This window comes from Chelonia mydas, chromosome 3 (genome assembly GCF_015237465.2).
Source record: "Chelonia mydas isolate rCheMyd1 chromosome 3, rCheMyd1.pri.v2, whole genome shotgun sequence".
Lineage (NCBI taxonomy): Eukaryota > Metazoa > Chordata > Testudines > Cheloniidae > Chelonia > Chelonia mydas.
The window spans coordinates 191604452-191627723 of record NC_057851.1 but is presented as its reverse complement, the minus strand read 5'-3'; the positions used below and the strand labels follow the sequence as shown (position 1 = coordinate 191627723).

Below are 23272 nucleotides of genomic sequence, written 5' to 3'. Positions count from 1 at the left end.
TTCTATAGACAAAGTATTTAAAAACAGCTCGTAGCAGTGTGTTTTAAAATTCATTCGTAAGTAAAATGAGGACCAAATGGGCATTATTCTTGGGACGATATTACCAAGCAGAGGCTGCTGCCAGATGAATTCCCTAGGCTCTGAGTAAAAGAACTGGAGCAATTCCTTGAAACAAGATGGAAAGATCTCCTGTATGTTCCTGTAACTCATCTCTGATTATTAGCTTCCTTTAATACACTGCAAGTGTCCCAGATCAGTTTTTAAAACTATTTGAAAAAACTGACCAAAGCTTCACAACATTTTATATTCCTTCCAATTTACTTTATGACAGTGGTGGTAAGGTTACATAAAGTTCATATGGAGGGAGAGCAAATTAGGGAATTTAGGAATCTATAAATGACAACATGTTGACTAATAGATACCAGAGGATTTACTAAAGTTATATTGCGTTCTCCTTGCACCCCAAAGAAAGTTGAGAGAACTGAAAACTGGTTGAAAGACAGTATCACTACATTATGTCACTAATGTTCCCTTAATAAAAGGAGTGCCTAGTAACAAAAACCCAAAACATATAATCACAGCACTTCCTTTTCATTAACTTGGCAAATATATTAAAAATACCCCTTAATGTTCTGTTGAGCTGGTAATACAAGATAATACTCTCTAAAAGGTTTTGAAGAGGGAAAGTACATCCACAATTGTACAGTTAGAAGGCTAGGTTCTTGAAAGAACTGAAAGACACTGTACATCCTGCTCCTTTTTAAAAATATCAGAACAAACAGTAACCTACAATAATATCTCTTTTCCTTTAGTGAGGATTGAACAGACTGCAATGAGGCTAGTGAATTCACTGGACACTTGAGAGAAATACTCTCATAATCAGACGGACTAGAAATAGTACGGATCTTGGTAAAGATATTTCCTGCCTAACAATAACTGCAGCAATCAAATTCTCTGCTGGTGATTTAAACTTTATGGGAAGATAACTGACACTAAAAAGAATTAAAGTCACAAATTCGAATAGTTTTGGGTCATATTTAGTTATGATTTAGTGTATTTAAAATATAAAAGACTCATTAAGGAAAATATATGTGGACCTCTCAGTATTCAGGAGAAACTATTTTTTCTATCCAAAAATGTGATTCCAAAAAACAACCTTAGCTCTGCACACTGATTCCCGCTATGCTACCAGAAACCCTCTTACATGTGCTATAGATATAAATGAAGTATGGACTACAAACTTTTAAATCACTACTCATCCACAGCATGTAGCTCTCAGACCATCCTCTACTTCACCACCTATTAGCCAGAAATTCCCACATCTTCCCTCTTATTCTCTATATAAGGAACAGAGAATACACCCTCCCCAAGTTAATCACCTAGCTGTGACCAGGAGACAAACATCTTTCTCATTCCAAAGTCAAAAAACAATCTGCCCTGCTAACCACCCTAGCCATATTCCTACTCCAAGTTAAAGACCTCACTTTCCAAACACAGACCACACATCTATCTTCATTCAATTAACTATAGTCAGAGGCTGAGGGTTGCAAAAAAACCAAAAAACAAAACAAACAAAAAAACAACCCCAAAAAACATTCAAATCAGGCTAACAATTAAACTGTTCACCATAGAGAGGAGAAGCAGACAGCCAGTCTGTATAATACTGGTATTATGGTTATTATGAGAAGCAACTTATTACGATATGCCTGTTAAATGGATATTAGACAGTTTTTCAGGGGCAGAGGCAGTTGTTTCATGAATACACAATGATATTTTCTACATTAATATTTATTTTAGAGATGTCATCTGTGTATGCTTGAATATGCATATGTACACTGAACTGTCCATTTCCACATGTGCAAATGCTCAGTCCTGCAGAAGGGAATTGCTTGTTTTGAAAGATTAACTGCAAAGTTTATTATAAATACACAATAGCAATCTTGATTTAAATAAAGTTAGTCTATTAATTTCCTTATTTAAAGAATGCAAGGCCAGTAGACATTTTAGGAATAAGAAAGGGTCCCTACCTTCCTCTCCTGCATCTCTGATGGAAACCCAGAAGTTCAAACTCCACAAGACACCTGGTTCCCTAGACATATATTATTAATCTGCGGAGTTCACAAGCTTTGCATGATTCTCACCACCCCACGAGCTACAGAGCTTTAGAACTTGAAATCCCCAATTTCTATTCTTCCTTATCTTGCACTACCTTGTGGAGCTTTTCCTCAGCATCTCCTTGCCTTGCACAGACTTTATAAATCACAAATTGGGCCATACAAACTTTAAAGCACAAGTCACTGTACCAAATGATAAGCAGATTTTTCTAGTTGTCTTCACATTGCTATCCTATGCTCTAGTCAAAGTAAGTATATACTGTTTCAAGTTTACAGTCAAACTTTTTTAAAAAAATCCCTACAAATGAAAAAAAGTTTGATATATGAATATCATTTCAAAAATTTAATCATCTCCCAAGTTATGGATGTTTAAAAAAATAGGTTTTAAGCTTGCCAAAGAAATCCTCAACTGTTCTGAAAGTAATCACAAAAAATACTTTTCCAGTGCAAACTTTTAAAGGGCATGAATTTAAACACTTAAAAGTTAAAACTACCAATATTAGAGAGAAAGCTGCTACTGAGCAACTCCCACACCACCATTTGGTCCTGGGAAGGTCCTAGATGGATTGTCACATCCAGGGCCAGATAAACCCACCTAGGCAAATGTACACTTCTCCCACCCTGCTGTGGAGGGGAGGCCTGGAGGGGGGCAGGGGGAGGGGAGGGGGGAGGAGAGAAGAGGAGAGCAAGCCCACCATGTATTCAGCCTGCAGCGGTGGCTCCTGTTCCAGGGTGCTGGGCCTGGCTTCCCACTCAGGGCACTGAGACCTGGTACAAGAGGTCAGAGCACTGCTCAGCTTTCACCTGGCTGTCCCATCATCATATGAGGGGGGTCGGGGACAGCCGAGCCAAACCTGAGTGGCGCTGCGACCCTGCATGCCTGGTTGCAACACCACACACCCAGATTTGGTCCAGCCCAGGGCCTCCCCTCCACATCAGCCAGGATTAGGGTTGTGGGGTGAGGGTGGAGTGTGTGTATACCTAATGGAGAGTCACAAAAAAAAAGACAAAAACTGCAGCTAGTTGGCCTCGAAACCACAGAGGAAAACCATAAAAAACCAGAGACTAGAACCCTCATTGTTTAGCTTCATAACCACAATGTTCTTTCTACCACTGGACTTCAGAGAAAACACCTTTTACAATACAGTATAGGAAGCTTATGCTTTTTCTGAAATTTAACCAGCTATTAGCTGGCAGACTTCTTACAAAAGTATAACCAATACATTTCAATAAACAATTGTGTAACAATACCACAACTGGTAGAATAGTTTCTTCAATTACAGTTCAAACATGAGTTAGAGGAGTTTTAACCATATAGAAACAGTTAATTATGTAGAAAGGAAAAGCTGCTTTTAAGCTCACAGTATAGAATGAAATGTTAGGTAGAAACAAAATTTCAGGACTAAATTTTTAAGACCTATAACTAAAAGCAGTTTGACAAATTCTCCTCAAACATTACAGAAAAACTCTCCTTAGCTTTCAGTGTAAATGGCAATTGTGTGGCCAAACCAATTTTGTTAGCCAAAGCTATAAGGGTGGGAGGTGTTAAAATAGGCCTTTATAACAGCTCATGACTGTATCCTTAAACATGACCTACAAACAATTTAAAGGGTGGCTTGTGTCTGTGTGTGTGTTTTCTTATGAACAGGAATGTCAAAAGTCTCATCTTCCCTGATTTGCTGGAGGACCTCTTGATATCTCCAGATGTTTACTACGAGCTGTCACACCATACCCTAATTGAAGGAGCAAGGATATGGAATATTTAAACAAAGGCTTCCTTTATACCAATGCTCACTAGTCTTTGACCTTAACCAGGCAGTTACAAAAGCAAAACAAAAACCAACAAACAAAAAAACCAGTTTGAACGGTACACCGAAAAACGTTTCCCCTCTCAATTGTACAGCTTCCATTCCCTTTGCTCTAGCTTCGTCACCATTTCACTAGCTCTCCAGTCACCACAGAAGTTCCCAATGTAGAATAGAGCTAAATGTAAAAAACCAAACTTTCGGGACTTCTTTACATACCACAAACAAAAAAGGGCACAACTCCATTTTTTGCCCTTTAACAGTCACCTTTAATTTTGAAGGGAATATACTCTCTCCATAATGGTTCCTGACTATTACAACCTTTACTATGGACAAAATACTGTCCCTCATAAATCATATTTAAGAAAAAAAGTTTAAATCAGTAAAATAGCTTTTAAAACATATCTGGAGTTTATTACTAACCTACAAACTGTATGCTCTTCAACTGTGTTGCCCATAACTTAAGCAAACACTGCATATGAATTATAAGTACCTTGTTGCTCTTCCTCTTCTTCACTAGATGAGGCCAAATAAGCTTGAAAACCCATATCAAGAAGTTCATCTTTTTTAAAATTTCTGTGTAGCGAAGTTATTCTTTCATGATCTGTCTCATCCCATGTGATATCTACCTTTAGAAAAAAAAGATATATAAAATATAAAAGTTAAAGTTGAAGTTTTTGCCCAGAGTGCAGTTTGTAATACTTCCTATTACAAGTTTAACAAGAGAAAAAACAAACAGACTACAAAGAAAAAAAAAAAAATCAAAGGGTATCACTGAAATTTCATTTCAAAAGGCCACTGACTTTTAGGTAACAGGATTTTATGCATTTAAGAACCAGTCTTAACTACGGAGCTGCTACCAAGCATCTCCATAAAAATCAAGTAGATATAAACAATCATTAATAACTTAATTACAACATATTTTCATCTAATGTACCCTATGCATAGTATTTAGTTTCTTCTAGTGTTCCCTATATGCCCAAAATTTCAATGAGTTTTAGCTGTCTACTATTGCATTAATAAGATCATTTGTGATAAAACAGGCAAGACGCGGTGCTATATTTCTTAAAATACCCAGGTCAGTCCAATTAAAATTTTCTTTTAAATAATCAAATTTCATTCTGTATTCAAACTGAAAGTGGGGTAAATTTAAGGATGATAAACACTACTGTTCATTTATAACAATGAGGTTGAATCCGTTTAAAGCGTGACACTCAGTCTTAACTATAGTCACAATCTATGCCTCGGTAACGTACACATACAAACAGGGGTAGGCAAGCTTTTAGAAGTGGTGTGCCAAGTCTTCATTTATTCACTTTAATTTAAGGTTTCGCATGCCAATAATACATTTTAACGTTTTTTAGAAGGTCTCTCGCTCTATAAGTCTATATATTAACTCAACTATTGTCATATGTAAACAAGGTTTTCAAAATGTTTAAGAAGCTTCATTTAAAATTAAATTAAAATGCTGATCTTACACCACCGGCTCGCTCAGCCCGTTGGTGGCCTGGGGTTCCGTTCACGTAGGCTGGCAGCGGGCTGAGCGGGGCCTGCAGCCGGGACCCCAGCTGGCAAGGGGCTGGCAGCCAGAACCCCAGACCGGCAGCGGGCTGAGCGGGGTTGGCGGCCAGGACCCCAGACCGGCAGCGGGCTGAGCGGGGTTGGCGGCCAGGACCCCAGACTGGCAGTGGGCTGAGCGGCTCAGCCTGCTGCCGCTCTGGGGTTCCATCCACCAGCTCCTGACAGCTAGGGTCCCGGCTCCCGGTCTGGGATCCCGGCCTGCCCACACAGAGTGGGTACCTACCTTCTCCCTGGTTCGAGCCATTCTCTTCCTCTCTCTGCACTGAGATGAGGGTGGGAGTGTGCTGAGAACAGGGCTGGGGGTGAAGGAGCTGGCTGAGGGTTGGGGTGCAGGATCTGGCCAGGAGCTAGAATGAGGGAGGGGGCTCAGGACTGGGGCAGGAGGTTTGGGTATGGAGCGTTTACCTGGGCAGCTCCCATTTGGTGCGAGGGGTGGGAGTGGGAATGTCGGGGGGTGCAAGAGTCAAGGCTGGGGTTGTGGGGCGGGGGTGCAGGGGTCAGGGCAGAGGGCTGGGGGCGTGTGAGGGGGGTGCAGGGGTCAGGGCAGAGGGCTGTGGGTGTGGGCTGGGGTCATGGGGGTGCTCCCAGCCCCCTGCCCTGAGCGGCTCAAGGCAGGGGGCTAGAGGGGATATGCCCTGATTCCACCCTTCTTCCTCAAGGTCCCCGGAGCGGAGAGAGGCGCTGCAGCTCCACTTTTTCCTCTCCCCCGCTTTTCCCTCTCCTCCTCCGTAGCAAGGGCCATCAGCTGATCAGCTGCAGGGAGGGAGAGGAAGAGGGGCAGGAACCCCGTATGCTGGGGAAAGAGGTGGGGGAAGGGGGAAGCTTGCCTGCCCTGCAAGGAGAGCGTGTTGGGCGGGGGGCGGAAAAGAGCGGGCCGGGCCAGGCAGGATTTTTAGTGGCACGCTGCTGTCTGCCCAGGTCTGGCAGGCAGCAGTGTGCCATTAAAATCTGGCACACATGCCATAGGTTGCTGACCCCTGACACACAATATCTATTTGATGTCTACATCTCCACAGTCCTGAGTATATGCAGGGATCCTTTCTCCACTATCACCAGTGCCACCAATCTATTATTTACATATCTTATATAAACCAAGAAAAGCGAAGCTCAACAAATTACAAAGGGTTACAAAAACACTGTTAAGATACCTTTGATGTTCCCATAGCAGCAGATGTGAAGTACTTTGGTTTATATGCAGCTCCATCCACTTCTGAGGCTATGTCCTTTGGCTCATCATCAAATGTAACATCATCTGGAATAAATCTTAAAGGGAAAGAAGATGTCTTGTTATTCAAACACATATTGTGATGTTTCAAAAGAACAAATAGTTATAGGCTCAGCTTCTCTCTAATTAAAACCTTGCACGTTAATATAGAAGAATCTGCTAGGATAAGAAGTGGATAAGCCCAAAGAGAGCAACATTCAGGAAAAGGATAAAAACCATATCACACAAGTTAATATTTGCGGTTTGCACTGTACATTCAATTTCTACATCCTCCGTATTTTATAAAATATTGTGAAAAAGGTAAGTCAAATTAATTTTTGAAAAGAATTACAATTTAAGTTAAATTGATTACTCTGCATTTTTAATATGTAGTGCTTTGCATATGGCCAGCATAGGCATGGAGTGCTTCCAACAGGTATGATTTGTAAGTAAACTATAAATCATTAAAACAGGATAGATTAGAGACCCTAGGATGCATTTTTTTTTTTTTTTTTGGGCCAGGAATACCTACATGGGCAAACAACACTGATTAAAAAATGGAAGTGAACCAGTTAAAAATAGCAAGTATGAGTGGGATTATTAAAATAACACTAAATCTATCACTGGTCATATTTATGTGTTTCCTGGAAGATCAAGACACAGAATATGTACAACATAACGTTTAAGGAGACAGAATCTCTCAACTTTGCTTCTTAATTCTCATATTCTGACCACTGCATTTTTGAGATGAGAGGAAAACACCTTTATAAAAACTAACCTTACTTTTCTAAGCCCTATCTGCTCTTTCAGGACAGATCTACTAGAACAGTTCTGATTATTTTCAGTATTGTCACAAATTAGGAAAGAAAAATAAAGCAATTTTGAAGACAAGTGGAAGTCAATATGAAGCTGTGAAATCCTAAAGAGATATTGTCTTAAAAAAAAAAAAAAAAATCAGAAAGCGGTCTGAAAACTGTTTATATACTATTTTTATACAATGCTTATATCTAGAGAATATTTTCCCCCTTTCAGTTAGCCAACTTCGTGCATTTGACTGAACTTGGTGTATAGACAATTTTGTTGTTTCCCATGTTGTGTAGGTCAGTAAGGAGAAACATGGTTTAAAAATAGAAAATATGGTTGTAAAGTCATAACTATTAGCTGTGAGATCTCATGTGTATTTTTAATGCCTGAAACTATTTAACCTCATTTTAAAAAACTGAGTAGGGTTCAAGTAGATTATGTCCCTTGAAATGCAACTGCCTAACGATGAAAGCTACCCAGTCCACCTCCAGAAACATCTACTTTTCTAATTTAATACGTTAAGCAGAAAAGAAAGGCAGGCTCTGGGGAGTCTCAAAAAGGTTCCTCTGCTGTAAGACAAGATCTTTCTAGGATGTGAAAGTTTCATTAACAGGAATACAAAAAGTATATGTCTAAGTCATTTCCTTTGAAATACAACACCTAGTGTCTATGAGGTAATACACCTTCACTTTTTTCCATCACGTGCAATTAAGCCCTCAACAACACTGGGATCTAACAGAGATGATTTTTATCGACGACGGCACAACAGAATGCTTCCCTGTGCAAACAAAGGAATAGTCTGGTGACAAAGTAGGACTGTAGTTTAGCCTCCTGCCTTCTTAAAATATGAGGTTTGAAGTGACCAAGCTTTGACTTTGAATCATAAAGCCTGAGAACAAAGATGCACAGCCTGAAAACAATAGCAGCTATACATTTGCTATTCATTGAAACAACTGTAATAAAGAAACCAGTTCATCTCGTGCCTCAGGTGAAGGAAGCAAACCAAACATAAGACAGTTACAGTGTGTTTTTCTATTAGCGTCCTATTGCTTTACTTGACTGTAGAAGATGACTGAAAAAGCAGCTGTAGTAATATTTGTATCTTGAACCCCTTTTAAAAACAGTCTCTTTAAGGTGGGATTTTTGCTTTTTCTGACAAAGCCAGATATAACCAAAATGCATGTTTTATTTCCAAGGTACTATACACTTTTGCTAAGTTTGATAGAAGAATGATTCAGTTTACTTCCAATTTTTTAAACTTGCTTTAAACTTTTGTTAAAAAAAACAAATGCCATTTGCTTTACCTGAGATCTACAAAAGAACAGCTACTTTCAAATTCCAGTCCATCACACTCCTCATAAATTTTATTGGCTGTTTCAGGAGAATCACATTCTACCACTGCATAGAAGTATTTCAGTCGTTTGAACTGATAATCCCTCAGTTTTTCCGTATAAATCCTACAAAAGTGAAGACAACATCCAAATAACTTTTGTTAAAGCAATGAAACAAAGTAGCAACTTCAGAAATACTTTTCAAACTTAACTTCTTAAAACCATATATTACCAACACATGGGCCTGACTTTGCAAAAAGATCAGATCTTATGCTACATAGAGTCCCACCAACTTCTATGGGACTCTGAACAGATATGCATAAAGGTTTAACTGCATGGATGCCATTCCATAGATGCCACAATCAGAATAGTGTGTTGAAGAAACATTTTCCTTAGTGCTGATTAGTAAACATGTGATAGGACTAAGCCTCTTCTTGATAACGTAGGTACAAATTTTGACAGCAAAAAAAAGTCTTCCCTTGTGCTTGCTTGAGAATCAAGTTTTAGAGAAGTCTGCTGTGCATTAACTACTCCAGTTTTCTCTTCTGTTACCATTGTGACCATTTTACCATTGTTAAATATGAGTTTAACAGTGGTTAAGTATGTTTAATTTAAATAAGTTTAAATATGACCATTTTACCATTATTAAATAGGAGTTTAAAGTTGTTAACCTGGGAAAATTCTCCAGTTCATAAATAAGTGCACTTTCTGCATTTTCAATTTAATTGTATCCCATTTCTGTAACTCAGTCAATTATGATTTTACTCATTGGTATGGGATATCACCATCTAGTGGTGAAAAGTAACTCACACAGTCCCACTACATTTTCCTGTGTCTTTTACTCAAAATGAGGTATTTGCATAAACTAATCCCTATCTAAGATATAGACATGCACAATGTCTGAAAAACCATTTAATTTTTAAAATAATTAAAATTTTATGGTATTATTTGCAAAAACTGTCTTCACCCCACAAACTTCTTAGCTATTTGCTAAGTGGCTAAAAAAAATATTGCACTTTATTAAATACTAAGGTATTGCTCTGTGAGCTGCTGAATGTTTTCTGTTAGAAGCTAAGTCCTCAAGGTGGAAACATGTCAAAACAGTCTTTTTGATCATTTCTTACTTTGAGCTAGCATGTAAAGGTTAAAACGTAGATTTAAGTTTTAGCAAGCTACACTCAAATGCTGCAAGCTGATCCATGCAGATGAACCTCTGCACCCAGGTGGATTCCCACAGCCTGCATGGAACAATTTACACAACTGGGGCCTTAAGTTTTATGTCCCAACAAATTTATTCAAGTATATGATGTGATGATGAGTCAGATTCAATTAAAAACACCCTCTGAAAAACCAGAAAGCATTAAAAAAAAGGGTAAAATATAAGACTTCCATAATAATGTTAAAAATGTATTAAGAGCATGGTATTTGCAAATGAGGCCTGCTACTATCAACCATTTGTAGTTTAAATTAATACCAGTCTTTCTCTGTGGCATCCTCTGGAAGACTTAATAGTTCTACAGGTCCTTGCAGCTCCTCCTCTTTCAATCTCTGCTTTCCAAACTCTGAAGGATAAATCTACAAATATACCAAACAAAAAAGGTTATAAGCCAATTGCACAGATGCAGTGTACAGCATCCAAAAGAAAAAAAACATATCAAGCCAGGAGTTCGGAGAATCACTTTTTTTTTCAAGTGAGAAAACATTAAAGGATCCAATCCTGCAAACACTTACACATCTGCTTAAAAATTAAGCATACAAGTAGTTTCAGTGACTTCAATATACCTACTTGTAGGAATAAAGGTAAGCAACTATATAAGTGTGTTCAAATTAAATTGATGTATAAATACATAACAACATTAACTTGTGATTACAGAATTAATGTTCAGCGATCAAATAATTAAAGTGACACAATCAATTTGGAATCAATTGCCAAAAAAAGAAAAAAACAAACAATGAAACTATTGAATTACTATACTTGAGCTCAATTCCCCTGCCAGTTTTCACGGTTTTACTGTCTAAGGCCCTGATCCTGCGAGCTGATCCATTCAGGCAAGACTTTATACCCTCCTACAGATCCTTACACAGAAATTGATCAGACTCCACTCAGGTTCAGGGGTCTAACCATGCAGCTCAGGTTGCAGGATTGGAGTCATGTTTGTTTTCTGCTCTTCTTTTTCTCTGTGTTAAAGACCCATACAAAAAAAAAGCGAAACTGACTAAACAATAGAAGCAGTGGAACAGAATACAAAGTAATCATGCTTAAAAAAATTAGAAAGATACTTCTCTATAATCCATCATTTACAGTACTCAACAGGAACAAAAAGTAAGACAGAAGAGTGCTTAGATTATGGGACGTTTAGATGAGAGAGCATTAAGTGCCCAATTAATTTGTCTCATTCAATTTATTACGTAAAGAATAGTACAACTTTGCCAATTCTTTTGGTAGCAAACATCAAATGCATTTGGTAGGGAGAGTGTAAAAACCCTAAACAAAGAACACAAACAACCCTTACACTATCACAAAACGAAACAAAATACAGAAGACCAAAGCTGCTCAGACCGCCTAACTTTCAGCACTCTAAACCCAACCTCTTATTACATATATTTCTACTCCAGGAAATACTCCCCAAGAGGAATTAATGTAATGGATTTTATGTAGTAAATGCTCAGATGAAAGCAATCTTTAAACACTGTAGCTATTTCACTCACACAACTTTGTAACTTTAATCTTCTGGTCCAGGGTAACTTAATAGATTTCATGGTTATGAAAAAATATTTTTACGTAATGACTTGTCAATGCAATGTTACATGAATAATTGTGTTTTGAAAAAATGGAATCAATTCAATTGTAATTGAAAGTTTGTGACAAAAAACATTTATTTTTAGCAGTAGATTGAGTGCCAGAGACACTATTCCTATGTATCAGAAAACAATACACTATTTCACAGTAAAAAGCCTGAACAGAGTTACTGGGGTTAGTTATAAATACTGGTGATGTTGCAGAAATACTATTTCCTTCATAAGAAATCTACAACTAGAATTGGGAGAAAACTTGCACATCCACCCTGGCTGTGCATTTTCAGGTGAACCAGATTTGTAGTTTACTTAAAATGCGAAGTTCGAGCTACAGTGCTACACACACACAGTTTTTGTAGTATAAATTACTCATTTAGTGACAATACTGCTCTGTTTCTGTATATTACATACAAAACTACATTGAAAACAAAGTCAAGCACTCAAAAGTCAGGAAATGCCAAAATTAATATACAATGCCTGTGTATATGCACTGTGATTGTCTAATTATATGATCGCATTTTCCCCTCCCCCAGAACCTCCACTTCGTTCTTTTTAACAAGGGCAAAACATATTTTTTCCTAGCCTCATTCTCAGAAATGGCCAAACCATTTTGGCTGAAATTTTCCAAAAAAGGTCAGCCTGAGGTAGACACCCAGCATAAAAAATTTCAACTCAAATGTATTAAGTTTGGCTAAGTTACAAGTACCTGAAAACAGGGTCTTATAATGAGAAGCATTAGGCAGCCAAGATTTTAGATGGTGCTACCAGCCCCACCTATAACATGGGATAGAATTTTAGAGAATCTACTGTATGAACTAAGGAAAATTAAGCATTTGAACTTTATGCTACTTTTGCACATAGGACTGCTACTCCTATTAGTGTCAATGGAAATGTTGTCACTAAATTCAGTGGTAACAGGACTGAGACCAATGTCACATATAAAAATTAAGCTGTGTCAGCTTATCATCCCACACGAACACCCACCAATGGAAGGGAGAGCGTGGAGCTATAGCCTACATTTATTTTATAAAGGACCAATACAAATCAATTGAATAGGGAGAGGAGAAAGGAAGTCAGCAGGAGGAATGGGGAAGAAAAGCAACTTGCTGGAATCAAAATTCTTTTATTTTTATTTTCAAATAGTTCTTACCTTTACAGAAAATATAACACCCCCTTTAGGTATGAAAGAATTAAACAGAGCCAGTAGGTCTTTAGCCTTCAGCCTATCCCAGTCCATGTTGCAAACTGCCAATCTACTTGTTATCTACATTGAAGAAGAAGAAGGCAAAAATATATTAATTGTAATAAGATTTTTGGGTGCTGACTGCTGAGAAGAAACGTCTTATTTTCCAGTTACTGTCCTTTGATGAAGTCACACTGTGTTGAACTTTAGAGAAAAACATAAGAATTACATCTCCCACAACACCTGATATCACTGACACGTCCATGGTTCTTAAGCAGTTACTACAGAGCAAACAGAAATGTTCAATAAACGGTCTTTACTATTTTTCAAACATACAATGTGCTCTGTGATGGCCTTTATCTTTCACTTTCCTAGAACGCATCTACTGTTTCTGACAACAGAACTACAGACAACTTCTACTGCTTCTTACCCACAGCTCTAAAGCTTTTAATTTTGCAAATTGAAAATGTGACCTTTCGCTTCCCCAGCGAACTTCTGCAGACCTAAAAGGAAACAGATCCCTTCCTGACAAGAGCTGACAGCAACAGGTCCCCCTGAAGCAATGCTGGAAAAAAGTTTAACTGCTAGCACAGAAGGGACAAGATTCTTTTCAGCACCATTACAGAAAGCATGACTTCCAGTTTGATCAGCAGCAGAGGCACCAGGGATGTCTGTCTGCATTTGATGACAGACAACATTACAAAACAAACTTGAAAGGCTACCTTTGGAACCATAACTTTTTAAAAATGAAAACCTTAAAATCTGATAAATGGCCCACAACAGTGGCTCTCAACCTTTCCAGATTACTGTTCCCCTTTCAGGAGTCTGATTTGTCTCACTTACCCCCACATTACACCTCCCTTAAAAACTACTTGCTTACACAATCAGACGTAAAAATACAGAAGTGTCACAGCACACTTACTGAAAAATTGCTGACTTTCTCATTTTTACCATATAATTATAAAATAAATCAATTGGAATATAAATATTGTACTTAGATTTCAGTATATAGAGCAGCATAAACAAGTCATTGTCGGTATGAAATTTTAATTTGTACTGACCTCACTAATGCTTTTTATGAAAACTAGGCAAATATCTGAATGAGCTGATGTACCCCCTGGAAGACCTCTGTGTACCCACAGGGGTACATGTGCCTACGGTTGAGAACCACTGGCCTAGAGTAGACCCCCCCCCCCCCCCCGACACACTTACCAGAGAAAACTTCCAGCACACTAATGGTGAACAAAGTTTTAAACTCTGTCTAAATAAGCATCAGAGGTCATAATCGAACAACATGAAATACTCCTTCCAACAAAGGACCAAGAGCACTACCATTGAGAGACGCAGAAATGAAATGAACTGATGTATCTCGCATTAGCACTATATTGCTCACTCTTAGGCAGCCAACATGTCTAATTGTTTCAAACAAAGGAATACTATGAACTAATAAGTAATTAGCAGGGCTGTCAATTAATCTCAGTTAATGCCCATGATTAACTGAAAACAAAATTAACATGTCAATTTTTTTAATGGTGTTAATCACATACATCTGGGCAGGGAGGGAAGCATCAGCTGTGGAGGGACCTGACCTGACAGGGACCTGTGGAGGAACCAATCCACCCCCAGACAGCAGGGAGGGGAGAGGAGAGGAAAGTGGCTCCTATCCCAGTTCTGGCAGAGAGGAAGGGATCCTGATCCTGCCATACCCCAGTGCCTCTCCCGCCCCCAGCCCCGCCCCATGCCCCAACACCCCTGGCCGCCTCCTTGCTCTGGGGACCAACCCCGCCCCCCAGTCCCACTCCATACTCCAATGCCTCCGCTAGCCCCTCACTCTGGGAACTGACCCCACCCCCACCATGCCCCTCACTCCAGGGACTGACCCTGTGCCACCCTCAGCATGCCCCTTGCGCTGGGGACTGAACCCACCACCACACTGTGCCCCAATGGCCCCTGGCCAGCCCCTCACTCCAGGGGAACCCCATAGAGAAGAGGGGCTTGGCGAGTTCAGCCTCCCTGCATCAGCCTCTCCTCCCCTGCCGCCCCATCCTGGAGGTAAAATCCACTCACTCTTGCAAACAAGGGCTCGCTCAGCTGAAAGGTGCCCACCTCGCTCAGTAAAAGGAGAGCCTGGAGAGTTCAGTACCAGAAACCACGCTTCCAGAGGCAGCGGCGAGATACCTCCCTCACGCTCCTCCTGCACAAGTCACTGCCTGCTCCCCCACCCCTGTAACCCCTTGTCCTCCCAGACACTTCTCCTGCACAAGTCATTGCTTCCCCCGCCCACTGAATGCAGATTTCTAAGATCAAACTCTCTTCCTCTTTGGACAAGAGGCAAGCCTGGGGAGCTCAGAAACTCAATACAACAGGAGCAGCATCAAGAATTCACCCTTCTCCTGCACAACTCACACCCCTCCCATCTCTAGAATACTGATTTTCCAAGATAAAAAAAAAAAATCTTACCCCTTCAATAAGCCAACACTCCTCTAAATAATGAAATAATTTAAATAATAATATTTATACACTATTTATAAATATTTATACACAATAAATAATAAACAGGGCTGTCGATTAATCGCAGTTAACTCATGCGATTAACAAAAAAATTAGTTGCGATTAAAAAATTAGTTGCGATTAATTGCACTTTTAATTGCACTGTAAAGAAACAGAATACCAATTTATTAAATATTTTTGGATGTTTGATTTCAATTACAACACAATACAAAGTGTACAGTGCTCACTTTATATTATTTTTAATTAGAAATATTTGCACTGTAAAAATGATTAAAAAAAAGTATTTTTCAGTTCACCTCACACAAGTATAGTAGTGCAATCTCTATCCTGAAAGGGCAACTTACAAATGTAGGGTTTGTTACATAATTGCACTCAAAAACAAAACAACGTAAAACTTTAGAGCCTACAAGTCCACTCAGTCCTACTTCTTGTTCAGCCAATCGCTAAGAAAAACAAGTTTGTTTACATTTACGGGACGTAATGCTGCCTGCTTCTTATTTACAATGTCACCTGAAAGTGAGAACAGGCGTTCACATGGCACTATTGTAGCCGGCATTGCAAGGTATGTACGTGCCAGATATGCTAAACATTCATATGCCCCTTCATGCTTCGGCCACCATTCCAGAGGACATGCTTCCATGCTGACGATGCTCGGGGAAAAAAAAAGTGTTAATTAAATTTGTGACTGAACTCTTTGGGGGAGAATTATATGCCTCTTGCTCTGTTTTACTTGTATTCTGCCATATATTTCATGTTATAGCAATCTCGGATGATGACCCAGCACATGTTGTTCATTTTAAAAACACTTTCACTGCAGATTTGTCAAATGCTAAAAAGGTTTAAGAATCTAAAGTACCTTCCAAAATCTGAGAGGGACAAAGTGTGGCGCATACTTTCAGAAGTTTTAAAAGAGCAACGCTCTGATGCGGAAACTACAGAACTGAAACACCAAAAAAGTAAATCAACCTTCTGCTGGTGGCATCCGACTCAGGTAATGAAAATGAATATGCGTCGGTCCACACTGTTTTGGATCATTATCGAGCACAGCCCGTCATCGGCATGGACACACGTCCTCTGGAATGGTGGTTGAAGCATGAAGGGACATATGAACCTTTAGCGCATCAAGCACGTAAATATCTTGCAACGCCAGCTACAACAACACTGTCATGCAAACACCTGTTCTCACTTTCAGGTGACACTGTAAACAAGAAGTAAGCAGCATTAGCTCCTGCAAATGTAAACAAACTTGTTTGTCTGAGCAATTGGCTGAACAAGAAGTAGGGCTGAGTGGACTTGTAGGCTCTAAAGTTTTACACTGTTTTGTTTTCGAGTGTAGTTAGTTTTTGTACATAATTCTACATTTGTAAGTTCAACTTTCATGATAAAGAGATTGCACTACATTACTTGCATTAGGTGAACCGAAAAATACTATTTCTTTTGTTTTTTACTGTGCAAATATTTGTAATAAAATATAAAGTGAGCACTGTACATTTTGTATTCTGTGTGGTAATTGAAATCAATATACTTGAAAGTGTAGAAAACATCCAAAAATATTTAAATAAATGGTATTCTATTAATCTTTTTAATCATGATTAATTTTTTTAATCACTTGACAGTCCTAATAATAAAGGCTAACCCAGAAGCAGCCGGGGGGAAGGGGAGGGCAGGAGGAGAGAAGATTCCTGCACAATTCATTCCCCTACTGCATGCTAAAATCTGGAGGTAAAAATCTTTCCATATCCACAGCAAGGACTTCTAGGCTCTAAAGTTTTACATTATATTTTTAGTGGTGTTATGTAAAATAAAAAATTAAAAAACCTACATTTGTAAGTTCAACATTCATGATAAAGAGATTGCACTATAGTATTCGTATGAGGTGAATGGAAATACTATTTTTTCATCTTTTTTACAGTGCAAATATTTGTAATAAAAAATAGTAATATAGTGAGCACTGTACACTTTGTATTCTGTGTTGTAATTGAAATCAATATACTTGAAAATGTAGAAAGAAAAGGATGCAACGAAGTGAGCTGTAGCTCACGAAAGCTTATGCTCAAATAAAATTGTTAGCCTCTAAGGTGCCACAAGTACTCCTTTTCTTTTTGCAGACACAGACTAAAACAGCTGCTACTCTGAAACTTGAAAATGTAGAACACACCCAAAAATATTTAAATAAATGGTATTCTATTATTATTTAATAGTGCGACGAATAGCGATTAATTTAATTGCTTGATAGCTTTAGTAATTAGATACAAAAATTTTGCCACTCTGCTCATTTCATCTATCAGTTACAGTTACTTTATAACAATTTTTTAACTCAGAAATATCCTCTATTTAGTCTATGCTGTATACTATAGAATCACTGACTATTCCAAAACCTTACCTCATCTGCACGAGGAGCATCCGTATGCAGTTCTCTCCAGGCATGCTCGATCTCTGGTTCCTTTGGAAATATTTCAGACATATCATCTTCCTCTTCATCTTCAGAACTGGTTTCAATATTTCCTTTCCCCCTAGCCAGATCAGGCCCACTGTCACTTTCATCTTCTTCTGAATCACCATCACTATCTTCCCCTCCTGTTTCTCCACCATCTTCCGACTCCTCTTCCCCTCCTGTTTCTCCACCATCTTCCGACTCCTCTTCCCCTCCTGTTTCTCCACCATCTTTGGATATGGCATAATCAAAATAGTCTTCATTTTTAGAAATTTCATCTAACTGGCTTTTGTTGATGTTGCTTTGTTCATAGGCAATAGCAGCTTTATTCACTGAAAAGGTTAATATCAAATTTAATATTATTTATATGTGTATGCTGTTCGATAATGTGTATGGTGCTTTATGTAGAAAACGATAACCTGGTTCCTGTTGCAAGAAGCTTACAGTCTAAGTCATTACTAAGTTATGATTGTTTCTTTTTAAAAAAATATACTTTTATATAGCTATTTTGTATATATAAATAAATAAAAATCTGACACCTGGAGAGGCTACATCAGGCAAAAGGGGAAAAGAATACCCTAAAAGACTGAGTCATTGCAGATGGAGTCACTTGGATTTCAACACTCCAATTAAATAAATTTGAACAATGAATTAAACAGAAATATTGTGACCCAAGAAGCTCTTAATGGCAACTGTCAAGGGGCTCCAGAAATCTCCTGATTCTGGTATATACATTGTGGCTCACCAAAGAACGTCATAATGTCTTAAATTGTCTATGACTGGTAATTCTCTGAGTGTTCTGTAGATAAGAAGCTGGACACTGCAGGGAACACCCCAAGGACTTGGGGTTTAATGTGTACTATCTCGACCCACACAGAGTGAATGCAGCCTGAGAGACCTGGAAGGCAGTGCTTGTGTTGCCAGAGGCTGGTGAACTCAGGGAGCTGATCCACAGCAGGCATAGACAAGGGCAAGGTATCTCTGGGGAGCATCACAAAAATTATGTTAAAGTTATGATAAAACAGGATTCTGAGATTCTGTACTAAACTAACTGAGATGTAGTTGTATCTTTCCCCATCTGAAGAGAATCAGAATTTTCGAACTGTGTCTCAAAGGCCCAGTACTCCTGCGATAAATTAAGGAGAAGGAGAGGGGAGGTAGCTCCCTTTTATGGTCACCCAGCCAGCCAGTTAGCTATAAAACCCCTGTTAGTAGCTGTACTCTATTTGCTTACCTGTAAAGGGTTAACAAGTTCACAGGTAAAGGGAAGTGAGTTGGCACCTGACCAAAAGAGCCAATGGGAGGACTAGAACTTTTTAAAATTGGAAAAATAGCTTTCCCTTTGTGTCTGTTGTTCTCCAGTAAAGAGGGGAGCAGGGCAGCAGTTATGCTGTGAGCAGCTTTAAAACCAGGTATGAAAAATCAAATCATACCTCAACCCTACTTCGCTGAAACCCCAAATATGTAAGTAATCAGGGAATGTCTAGGAAGACACTATTAGGGTTATATATTTTATTTCTTATTGGCTCCTCTGTGCTAACCCCAGATGCTTTTGTTTTGCTTGTAACCTTTAAGCTGAACCTCAAAAGAGCTGATGCTTGATGTTTAATCTTGACGCTTAATTTTTGTAACTGTTTCTTTTAAGATCTAGCAAAAAACCTAAGTTCCAAATGGATTTCCTTTCTGTTTTGGTTTAATAAAATTTACCTTTTTTAAGAACAGGATTGGATTTTTTTGTCCCTACGACATTTATACATATGTTGTTTAATTAGCTGGTGGCAAGAGCTGATTTCCTTTGTTTTCTTTCTCAGCTCTTCCCAGGAAGGGGGAGGAAAGGGCTTGAGGGCACCCCACAGGAAGGAATTCCCAAGTGTTCCTTCCTGGGTTCTCAAAAGGGGGTGGTTTTTTTTGCACTTGGGTGCTGGCACCATCTATCCACCCAAGGTCAGAGATGCGCTGTGACTCTGGGTGTTTAATACCAGCCTGGAGTGTCTAGTATTAATTTTTAAAAGCCTTGCGGGCCCCCACTTTCTGTACTCAAAGTGCCAGAGTTGGGAATCAGCCTTGACAACTCCTAAAGAAGATTCTCCCTTAGCTCAAGTGATAGGTGGACACCTGTGCTTCTGAAGCAGAAGAATCAGAATTCTATCCTGCTACAATTACGAAGCATCATGGCTACAGAGTGCAGCACAGTGATAACCACAAAATATTTGGTGGCTACAGAGATCTTACAAAATATTGCTAATTCATTAAGACAATAATAATTCGAAGTTTGAACATGTGAAAATGAACTGTCCCGCCCACTCACCCTTTCTAGTAACAGTATGAACGTTATTTCATTCTAGTATGTTTTTTGCCAAAAGTTCTAAAAGCACATCACATCTTCAATCTCAGACTTTTGAATCAGGAAGTGTTTAATTGCTTTACTATTTAGTACCAATACGCAATTTGTTCCAAAATGCTTTGAATATTTTAAATTTTTCCTTCAAGTCTCAACATCAGGATAGTTTTAATCCTACACAAGACATTACACCAAAACTGCACCATCAATTTCAAGTTCTGAAATAAGACTGCAGCAATTAAAAATTATTCTGACAATACTAAGTACACTCTAGAAACATACACATTTTCTATATTTTTTAAAGTATGCTTTTCCCCTTTCTTAATGCAATGACTTAATAATCTGTACCAGTTCTCTTTTGAAACAGCATTCTTCCCAAAGTAAGGGCCTAAATCTGTGAACACATAGGAACGTTGATTAAAGTTGCTCACATGTTAAAGCAATTTTTGTTTGCAGGATCAAGCCTTAAGTTACTTCCTAATTCCCTTGGTGAATGTATCGACAGATGTCTTTACCGTTTTATTCTTTCAGACTGTCCTAACAAATGTAAAACTGCTTTACCACTGGCCTTGTTTAGAAATTAGTCTCTCCCAATAAGATGAAACTGCACATATAGAGGAGACATTTAAAAGCAGAAATGGCTAGATCAGTTGTTTAAATGACTGATCTTGCAAGTTGGTCCAATAAGATGTCCTCACCCACTTTGTCTGATCTTGCAAAAGACAAACACATACTTTTAAAAAGATAACATGTCCCTTAAATTTAACTAACCTGATTCAGTTTTCTTTTCCTCTAAAGAAAACTTTGTTTTGGGAGCCTTGACTGCTTTAGTACTACTTGCTTTTGAAGTCTCTTGTTTGCTTAGAGATGAATCTGAGCTCATCACAATTTGTTTGTTTTTCCCTTTCCATACAAGTCCTTTATCATCCTGTGTAGGATCAATTTCTACATTAATTTTCTTACACTCCTTTTTCAACTTTGAGCTACATGAGCTGGCAATCCTCATGATGCTTTTCTGTCCATTCTGGGAGTCATCAGACTTCAATGGAGCTCCACATTTGTGGCCCATTTCCTGATTAACTATTTTGCTTTCCCCTTCAGTAGGTTTGTCAAGCAGTTTCCCAGAGTCTACTCCTCCTCTCAATTTTAACTTTTTTTTCTTCATTTTCTTTCCAGCAAATACTTTGGTGTCAACTCCTGAAAGATCGGAGTCTGAATCTGAAAGATCATAAAACCGTTTCAGATCCTCTGTAGAGCTGTGGTTAATAGGGCGGCCTCTTTTATCAATAGTATATTTCAACTTAAACTTCTTGTCATGAAACATAGCCCGAAATCTTTTGTCAATCTTGATTTTGTGGTCTTTTTCTGGCATTTCCCAAAACCTAGGGTCCTTTGTAACATGGCTAAACCGCTGATCACTAGCCAGTTCCTTCTTGGATGCCATTTTTTGACAATTTTGCATCAGAACTTGATAAACCTAAAATGTAAAAATACACACAGACCAATAAACCATTTGTTTCTTAATATAGTGCTTAATATCAATGTTAACAAAATAAAATCCTATTTTAAGACATATTACTGAAATGAGTTATATAAATGTTGTATTAAAGGTAACAGAGCACACAATATTTACTGACCTCTATATTTTTTGGATGTCAGGAAGGAATGAAGCAAGGCTGGATGAGAGGAAAAAAATTCCTATTTAAAAAAGAATTCAAATTAATTCAATTCAAAAATAATAATAAATAATAATAATAAAAGTTAAAAGTAGTTTCAGGTTCTATGTCTGTTCAAGTCACCATGCCAAATTTTGTGCTTTTGCAATAATAATTTTGTTTTCTTATTGTTTAGGTTTGAATTTATTATTTTTAGAGGTGAGAATGCTATAGGCTTTTTTACATATGCGAAGTAAATTGCTTATCCGCACATTCTAAAAAGAAAATAATGTTTGTGTTCAGTAAGCACACTGAAGTAAATAACTGCTATTCTGCTTAACTGACTTTACCAAGACGTTGTGTAGGTAGCATAGGGGCACTCTCTGAAGTAACTGTACTATATAGCACAGTAAGGATCTCGTCCTAGAATTAAAAATTTATAAATTATCCTCTTTCACCAGCTTCCCTCTATACAATCCCCCCACCCCTTACAGCTCTCACTCTGACTGTGAGAATGACAATGATTAACCAAATCACACTGAGGAACACTTGGCATCAAAACGCTTCCCTAAGAAATGAATGAAGATTTGAGAGAAGTACCCTAGCAGCTTTAGCAGCTACCCGTTCTCACAGTGGTTCACCACCAGCCCCGGATTCCCACCCACAATGCGGGAAACCGTTAAAAGGTCTGGAACCACGAACAAGCTCAGCTCTAATGCTGAGCAGCTGGATACGGTTTGCGGTTTACGGTTTGCCCCGCTGTTGTCGCCGTGTTTGCCCCAGGGTATTAGAGACACAAGGTGGATGTGGGAATATCTTCCACGGGACCAACTTCTGCTGGCGAGAGAGGAGCTGCGGAGCTCTGCAAAGCTCTTCTTCGGGTCTCTCCCCCCAGCAGAGGCTGGGCCAAGAGAAGATATTGCCTCGCCCACCTGGTCTTCACTCTCAGTCTGGCAGCAGCCCGTGTCCCGGCTCCCTGCTCTCACCCAGCGGACTGGCCTGTCTGAACCCGCGAGGGGATCGCAGCCGAGGGCGGCGCGACCTCAGCAGCCGGGAGCTGGGGGGGGGACGGGGACTTCGATCACTTCCCGCGGGTGTTTAAACGAACCGCTTGCCCGAGGCCACTCCCGCGGGGCCTCGGGAGCACGCACAGGCGGCTATCCGCACGCGGGCCTAACCCCCAGCTTCGCGGCGTGCGCCGGGCGGGCAACGCCCCCGCCTCCCTCTGCTGACCACGGGGCCTTCGCCGAACGGGTTGGGCGCAGCGTCTCCTCAGGGCCACGCGACCGGGGTGGGGTTGGCGGGGGGGAAGCGCATCCCCTAGGGGCCACGCGCTCCCGACCAACAGCTCGGCTCTACTCCCTTCACTCACCTGCTGCCGCTTGCCCAACGCCACCTCTCTCGCGCACGCCGCCTAGGGGCAGTTAAAAGTGCCCGTGCGTGACAGAGACTCGGACAGCACAAATACACGACCCTGGGGTTGGCGTCACTCGAGCTTGTACGCATGCGCAGC

General features: G+C 39.5%; 1 protein-coding gene across 15 annotated transcripts in view; it reads right to left on the bottom strand.

Moving 5' to 3' along the window:
* The window catches only part of ESF1 (ESF1 nucleolar pre-rRNA processing protein homolog), a 71045-nt gene that overhangs the window by 47046 nt on the left and 727 nt on the right, over nt 1–23272 (bottom strand). For 2 of the 15 annotated variants that reach the window (XM_037896108.2, XM_027826530.3), the window contains exons 1-9: nt 23132–23268; nt 21742–21802; nt 20876–21581; nt 17713–18095; nt 12786–12899; nt 10314–10414; nt 8813–8965; nt 6649–6763; nt 4413–4548 (exon numbers count right to left, since the gene is read on the bottom strand). In XM_037896108.2, the coding sequence (XP_037752036.1) occupies nt 4413–4548; nt 6649–6763; nt 8813–8965; nt 10314–10414; nt 12786–12899; nt 17713–18095; nt 20876–21566 (1693 nt within the window). In that variant the 5' untranslated portion in view covers nt 21567–21581; nt 21742–21802; nt 23132–23268. Of the gene's footprint in view, nt 1–4412; nt 4549–6648; nt 6764–8812; nt 8966–10313; nt 10415–12785; nt 12900–17712; nt 18096–20875; nt 21582–21741; nt 21803–22745 lie in introns of all 15 variants that reach the window. The other 13 variants (XM_037896107.2, XM_043544008.1, XM_043544007.1 and 10 more) reach the window with 10 other exon arrangements.